General features: G+C 63.4%; 3 protein-coding genes across 3 annotated transcripts; 2 read left to right on the forward strand and 1 right to left on the reverse strand.

Annotated features, from left to right (window-relative positions):
* Positions 1 to 65: 65 nt before the first annotated feature.
* On the forward strand, positions 66 to 248 carry F751_0067 (Polyadenylate-binding protein 4; the record flags this gene model as incomplete). The annotated part of the gene is made up of 1 exon (XM_011401404.1): positions 66 to 248. A coding segment is annotated over one exon (183 nt), but the record flags the coding sequence as incomplete, so codon positions are not given.
* Positions 249 to 965: 717 nt separating this feature from the next.
* On the reverse strand, positions 966 to 5152 carry F751_0068 (Translocation protein SEC63-like protein; the record flags this gene model as incomplete). Its single annotated transcript, XM_011401405.1, has 13 exons — positions 966 to 1058; positions 1242 to 1739; positions 1974 to 2251; positions 2519 to 2708; positions 2926 to 3063; positions 3223 to 3327; positions 3488 to 3635; positions 3884 to 3981; positions 4164 to 4194; positions 4319 to 4404; positions 4568 to 4748; positions 4888 to 4973; positions 5063 to 5152. The coding sequence occupies 13 exons, from the start codon at positions 5150 to 5152 to the stop codon at positions 966 to 968; spliced, it is 2022 nt and encodes a 673-aa protein (XP_011399707.1).
* Positions 5153 to 5501: 349 nt separating this feature from the next.
* On the forward strand, positions 5502 to 6278 carry F751_0069 (Prefoldin subunit 6; the record flags this gene model as incomplete). Its single annotated transcript, XM_011401406.1, has 4 exons — positions 5502 to 5571; positions 5664 to 5734; positions 5865 to 6059; positions 6219 to 6278. The coding sequence occupies 4 exons, from the start codon at positions 5502 to 5504 to the stop codon at positions 6276 to 6278; spliced, it is 396 nt and encodes a 131-aa protein (XP_011399708.1).
* Between the last annotated feature and the right edge of the window lie 961 nt (positions 6279 to 7239).

The raw sequence follows: 7239 nt of genomic DNA on the forward strand, positions 1-7239 counted from the left end.
CCGCACCGGAGGAGCAGAAGCAGCTGTTGGGCGAGGGCCTGTTCCCGCTGGTCGCGCGCCTGCAGCCCGACCTGGCGGGCAAGATCACGGGCATGCTGCTGGAGATGGACAACTCCGAGCTGGTGCTGCTGCTGGAGAACGCCGAGGCGCTGGCCGACAAGGTGGACGAGGCCGTGGCCGTGCTGCGCCAGCACAACGCCATCCCCGAGGGCGCCGAGGTGCGCGAGCGCGAGCCCGTCGCCGCCTGAGGACCGGCGCCGGCATGCCCATCGGGGCGGGCGGCGGCGATGGAGGTGCAGGCGGTGGGGGATGCTGTGGGGGAGGGGGGGTAACAGCCCCCCGCCCCGACAACCGGCCCTGGACCTGCCCCGAGGCCGGCATGGCAGTGCGCCACGCCGGCCCCGTAACGCCCTGTTGAGGCCAAAGGCATGCTTGCGACCCAAACCGGGGCCCACACGGGGCACCCGAGACACGCTACTGTGTGAGAATGTGATCGAGGGAAGGTTTTGGCGATCAGGAGGGTTGAGAGAGGGGGGGTTGGGGCCCTGAGAGATTCAGAATGGAAAGGAGAGGGGGAAGGGTTGCAGGGAAAGGAACAACCATCAGAAGGAGAAACTTGGGCAAAGTGGGGGTCTCTGCGGCCTGCAGGAAAGTGCCCAGTCTGGTAGTCCTGGCTGTGCGGCAAAAACCCAGCGACGAGCCTTCGGTATGCCAGTAGATCTGGTTGGCACCCGCGATAGGTGGCCCGGCACTGCACCTGCTGCCCACGGCTGCACCCATTGGGTAAGATGCCGCAGCAACCAGATGGCCAAAAACTGACCCTCTGTGCAGCTGCAGCGGGGTGCCAGCCCGTGCCTTCCCCACCCCTCATCCCACCAACCCTGCTGTCCGTATGAGTTGAGTGCAGTTGCTTCCTTAGTACAGACCTGAACGCCCCCACAAAAGCCCAGCATGGCCGAGCAGTCTCAGGTGGTGCCGGGCTGCGGGGCATCCCCTTCCTCCTCGCTCTCCCCGCCCGACTCCTCTGTCCCATACTCGTCGCTGTCGTACTCTCCCTCCTGGAATGGAAAGAAAGCGGGGCGGGTTGTCAGACGGGGCCAAGGAGCACCCTCAATGCAACGGCTCCCCTCCGCTCCCGTACGGGAACCCCTCTGCCCCACCCTCTTACCAATTGGATGCCACCGCACGCATGCAGATCTGGACCCCCTCCAAATCCCCTCCCCCCCCCGCCCAATCAGCACCTCCTCCTCGCGCTCAGATCCGGACTCGGAGCCCTCCTCGGCGTCAGATGCCCCGACCTGCTCCCAGCTGCCCTCGCCGTCCTCGCCCGCCGCCACGGCGGCGGCGAGGCGTTGGGCGCGGCCCTCGCGCTCGGCGCGCGTGGCCTCCACCACCCTGACCTTGATGGGCACGGCCCGGTCGCAGCCCAGGCAGGAGTCCGGGAGGCAGGCCAAGGTCAAGACGTGGCGCCCCGACTTGAGCGGGGCGCGGAACGCCGCGCTCACCTCCTGGTACCGCGGCGCGGCGCCGTCCTCCGCTGCGTCGGCCTCCTCCGCCAGGGGGTCCACGGCCGCGGGGTCCGTCCCGGCGGCCACCGCGCGCACGTCGGCGCGCGCGCCGGCGGCCTCGGCGGCTACCAGGGACGCCCGGATCAGGCACATGGCGGCGTTGGCCGATGTGTCCCCCAGGATGAAGTACCAGGCCTCCTCCTTGGGGAAGGGGTACTGCGGCGCGTACGCCTGCAGTGGTGGGGGAAGAGACAGGCATTGGCTGGTGAGCGCCCTTTCACAAGGTGAGTCAGCGCTTGCAGAGGCCGAGCTGGGGCACGAGCCGGGGTGCCGTTGAGGCATGGCTCCTCCTGATCAGCCCTTACTTGCACGGGACCCTCTCTCATTCTCCTCCACGCCCTTCCCAGATACTAAGGAGCACCAACTTTGGGGCCCCCCTTCCCCTCTCCGCCAACTGACGCTCACCAGGGAGGACGCCCCGCGAATGGTGTCGGAGTCAAAGCCTGGCACTGCGTGCGCGGCACGGGTCAGCGCCAGGCGCACCCTCAGCGTCAGCACCTCGCCCGCCAGCACGCTGGCGTCGCCGTCGGCCGCCTCGCCCGCCTCGTCCGTCACCTCCGCGCGGACCCACAGCGTGGGCAGCGCCGCCAGCGCGGTCTCCACGCTTTCCACCTGGTCCTCCGACTCCAGGCCGGCGTCGCGCAGCGCGGCCGCCCGCTCCTCCGGCGCGAGGGCCCGCAGGTCTGGCGTGGGTGTGGATGGGGGGGGGTGGGCTTGTTGGGTTGAGGATGAGAAATAGCTAGAGGCATCGAAACGTTTGCAAGGTACAAATTCTGCACCACGATCCAGGGAGGGATGGTGGAGCAGGAGGACCCTGGCAGGGGAGGAGTCCTCAAAATAACGCTCCAGCGCCACCCAGCAATGGCTACCGCTTCACAGTTGTCCCAAAGGCCATCCCCATCCTGCCGCCTGCAAGTGCACTATGATACCCGCCCTCATGGCAACCACACCTGCCAGGGTCTTGACCTTCTTCTTCACCAGGCGCCGAAGGACGTCGGAGTCGAAGCCCGGCAGCTGCAGCAGGTTGCCGGACCCCTCGCCGCCCTTTCCTCCCTTCCGAGCCTGGATCGGGACGGCCTGGACCAAGTGCTGCATCATCTCCACGGACCCCAGCGCCGGCGCCAGCCAGCCGTACCCGGGCTGCATTGGGAAAGAGGTGGCAGGCACCTAGGTGAGTCGCAGCGCATGGGAGTTGGCGGCCGTGTCGATGAGTTATTCTACAAAGAGAACCGAAACACAGGGAGCTGTGTCTCGCTCCAGCCACCCCAAGCCCGGCCGGTCCTGCTGCCGTGCAGGGAAGGTAGCTGTAACCGTCCCCAAAGCATCCAGCCGCGCTCCCTCCAGCCAGTCAACGAACCTGGACCCGCGGGACGCAGGCGATGCCGACGAGCTCCTTGAGCAGGGCCGGGCACTTTTGCAGGATGAAGTTCGCGTCCTTTGTCAGCGCGGCAGGGATGGGTTCGCGCGAGAGGTGGGCGAGGACCAGCAGATGTGCCTGGGTCGAATTGAGTGGGGGGGAGATAAATATCAGCTGGTGGGTATGGGTGGGATTGCAGCATGGCTGAGGCGCCAGGGTGGGGTAGCAAATCAGCACACGGGGACACCCCACCACTACCAAGCTCCCAACAAAACCTCTGTGAGAACACCGTGGCACCTTGACGATGCTGGCGCGCCGCTTCCAGAACTGGCTCTTCTCCTTCAGGTCGGGGTGCAGGAAGAGCACGCGGCGGCGCAGGTCATCCAGCGCTGCGTTCTGGCCCTGATTAACGTGCCATGGAGGCGAGTTGAGGGCGTGGTTGTCATCCAAGGGCGGTTCTGGTGCGCAGGGGTGAATGCCACGGTGCAGTCTTGGGGTTCGCAAGTGTAGCCCCAGGTGCCCCATCCCCACCAGCAGCAAACCGCCCACTCCACGCCCTCACCGGGGCGTTGGGCATGAGGATGAATTCCATGGCGCACACGAGCGTGTCGGGAATTCGGGCCAGGGCCTGTGACTCCTTGACCCCGTATCGGGGGTCCTGCGCATACAGCATGATGGTCTCGTGCAGCAGCTGGTTGGGCCCAGTGTACCTGACATGAAGGGGTGGGGTTTCTTGGTGTTTATTCGAGTCAAGAAGGGTGTCTGGGTGGGTGGGTGGGTTGCACATGCCAGTGGGAGGTAAGGAGGCGCTCACGTCGCAATCCACGCACGCACTCACGCCGCGGCAGAGGGGGGTTCTCAAAGGTGGCTGGAGGGGCACCCGCTATACCCCGTCCCCGTGAACCCCCTTTTAAACACTATGCAATGAACACCCTTTGTGCCGTAAACCCGGCCTCACTTGTTGGAGCGGGTGAGGTACCAGGCGGCCAGTCCGAGGGGAAGCACGATCCCGCCAAACAGCAGCACCAGGAGGATGATGGGGGCAGTGTTCTTGTCCTGTGCAGCAAAGTCAGGGAGCGTTGGGGGGGTAGAGCTGTACTCAGCGCTTGCAGGAACCGACGGCAGGCTGCCGGCAAGCACACCAACTTTCGCTGGATGCTTCTCCACGCTCCACGCCTTTCCCTGCATCCGGCATCGCAGTCCTACACAGCATGCCGCCCACATCAGCACCCGTGCACCTTTGAGAAGAACCACTCAGGCAGAGCCACGCTGCAGAGGGGGGAGAGGGTCACTTGGCATCGGCAGAGCCGACCACCTGCGACAGGCAGGCCAGCCTTTCCCTGCATGCCATGCGTTCCCCCACTGAGCAAGTACACACCCTCCCCCTGCGCACCTGACGCTGTAGGCCTGAGGACCATCCGGATGGCCATACTTTTGGTAGTTCTCACGAGAAGTCTCGTCAGTGAGGGCTTGGTATGCCTGCAAGGGTGGGCAGGCTGCCATGGATTGGGTTCTCTGCCTGCGCCGCCGCGGCTCTGCGGTCTGGGCATGGCCTGCCAGGCCCTCTCCAGATCGCCCACCACGCCAATCTGTCGCCATGTCAAGATCTCCTGAGCCCATGCCCAGCCCTCCCATACCATACCTTGGAGATGTAGTTGGCAAAGTAGTCCGCGGCGGAAGGGTCCGGGTTCTTGTCCGGATGGTACAGGAGGGAGAGCCTGCGATACGCCTTCTTGATGTCTGCGTCGCCAGCAGTGATGGGCAGCTCCAGGATCTGGAAGGGGTCGAACTGCTGCACAGCATTCGCTCGGGACGACGTATACCTGCACAACATACCGTTGTCAGAGTAGAGAAGCTGAGAGCCAAGCTCACAGACGACAAGATTCTCTGGATGTTCTGTGTCAGCGAATACACTGCCGCTCCAGAAAGACGCACCAGAAGAGAGCAATGTACACAACCCACTGGATGGCCAGAGGGTTGGTGGCTAGCGACTCAACACGCTCCCCCAGACTCTGTCCGGCCTTTTTGGTGCTCCAGGACTTTGTGACCTGGGCGTAGCGTGGGTGTCGGGGTTTGGTAGCCGCCCGTACCCACAACCCGAGGCAGGACCAGCCGGTGAGGACCCGCACTACCATACCTTGTCGTCTGGTCCGCTCCCACACAGCTTGTACAAGGTATATGGAATCAGGTATAAGGAGTACAGAGACAGGACGAAGATCGCAAACATGGGTGTAGACCCTGTGTGATCGCTTCCCTCCCCCATACTGCCGAGTCCTCGTGGAAACCCGCCTCTTGGCAATTTTGAAAGGCCACGACAGTTTGACACTCAGTTCAGCGACCAGTACGCTACAGGCAGGGAGTTTGGCCAGGAATCTCTACCGCGGTTCGCCCCTCGCGCGCCAATGCTGCTGAGCTGGATCCGGAAACGCGATACTGATTTTGAGCCTAGTGTCTGACGAGGAGACAAGATGCATAATCACACTTCAGTTGTCGAATACAATCTGTATCTTCAGTAGATTGATAGGATCTCGACGGTTCTCCCAGGATCTCACCTTATTGTCGCCCATCAACACAACATGGACCGTGCCAACGCCCTCCAACGGGAGCTTCGAGAAGAGGCAGATGCCTTTCAAGCCATACAGCAAGGTGAGCGGGCAGGTAGTGCATCGATCAGATAACCTCGATTGGGCACATGCTGATGTTGACCCGCTCACCCCTTCGCTGCCAACCTTGGGCAGACGTCAACAAGAACCATAACGCCAGGCAGCAGTTCCTCCAACAGCAGAACGAGAACGAGATGGTGTTTAAGGTGCGTCCAAAGGGCGCTGCGTCGCCAGCTGCGAAGGCAACAAACGTGGACGTGCTAAGCATTCCCCTTGCCGGGCGCACCACCGAACCCACCACTGACCCCATGTTCCTCAAACGTCTTGCGACCCCAGGAGCTGGAGATATCTGGCGAGGAGGGTGCCGTGTACAAGCTTATAGGCCCTGCACTGGTGCGACAGGACGCTCTGGAGGCCAGGGCCAATGTGAAGAAGAGGCTGGAGTTCATTGCATCCGAGCTGGCCCGCCTGGATTCGCAGCTCAAGGCTCTCGAGGAGAAGCAAACCAGGAAACATAACCAGGCAAGCATGGTCTGGGCGCTGGGAGGGGAATGGGCCATGATGCGCTGGTCTGGGGCCCCTACAGCCGGTCGTCATGTACATTCTGGTGCCCTTGGATGGCAGGTACGTCCCGTGTGTGGCCCACCGTGCCCTCCATCCCTTCTCCCTGGGTCCCAACCCCTCCGGCAGATGATCAAGCTGCAGCAAGAGGCACAGCGGTTGCAGCAGCAGGCTGTGCAGACGGCTTAGAGTGTGCCTTGCGGGGGGGCATCATCGAAGCAGCCTCTCCTCGCCACCCGATTTGAGCTGGCTCCCCTGTATTCAATCTTCACCTCCGCCTCCACTGTGCTCTCTCAATTTGGAGTGTGGTCCCGATTGTACGCAGCAGGGCATGACACAGAGCGATGGATTGACCCTTGCATCACCCAGACCAGGAGCAAGCAATCAATACGCCCCGGGCCGCAGCGATTCATCGTCGTCCCTTGCCCTTCTTCTTGCCTCCCGCGGGAGGCTTGGGAGGCGGCCCCTTGCTTCCTTCCGCGGGCGCGGGGACTGCGTGGGGAAGGGAGGGTCTGGGCGTCAGAAAAGGAAAGGACTGCTTGCCAGCATTGTGGGTGCCCGTGAGACCTCCTCTATGGCGACTGCATTCTCCCAATTCCGAACCCCGCACCCCCACCTGCGGCCCTGTCCAGGGTTTCGTCCACCTTTCCGGCTCCCTGACTGCCCTTGATGGCATTCTAGAGTGGCATGCGGGTGAGGGGGGCAGTGGGCGACGAATCAACAAACTCACGCTCTGCTCGACAGGGGTGTCAGATGCAGCGACCATGCCCAACCATCTCCTTTTTGTCAGCACATTCCCACAGGGAGTGATGACCATGTCCTCCAACCCCGCACTCATTCGCGGCTGCCCGCTGCTCGACCCCAGCCGAGCGGCTACCTTGACGCAGCAACCAAACAGCCTGCTTGTCACGTCTGAACCCCCCCCCCCCCCACCACCAACTTCTCAGCACGCACCTTGTCCCTCCTCTTCTTCCGTCCTTTCCTCGCCTCGGCGCGCTGCCACTTGGGCAGCCAGCGCTCCGGATCCGGCATGGGCCCGGGATGCTCCGGGTCGAACCTGGGCATGCGTGGGGAGAGGGTGGCCGAGTGCTCAGATGAGCCGGCGCAGAACATGGTGCAGCTCTGTGCACTCCCAAAGCAGAGCGCGGTG

The sequence above is a fragment of the Auxenochlorella protothecoides genome (genome assembly GCF_000733215.1).
Source record: "Auxenochlorella protothecoides strain 0710 contig774, whole genome shotgun sequence".
In the NCBI taxonomy this organism is placed as follows: domain Eukaryota; kingdom Viridiplantae; phylum Chlorophyta; class Trebouxiophyceae; order Chlorellales; family Chlorellaceae; genus Auxenochlorella; species Auxenochlorella protothecoides.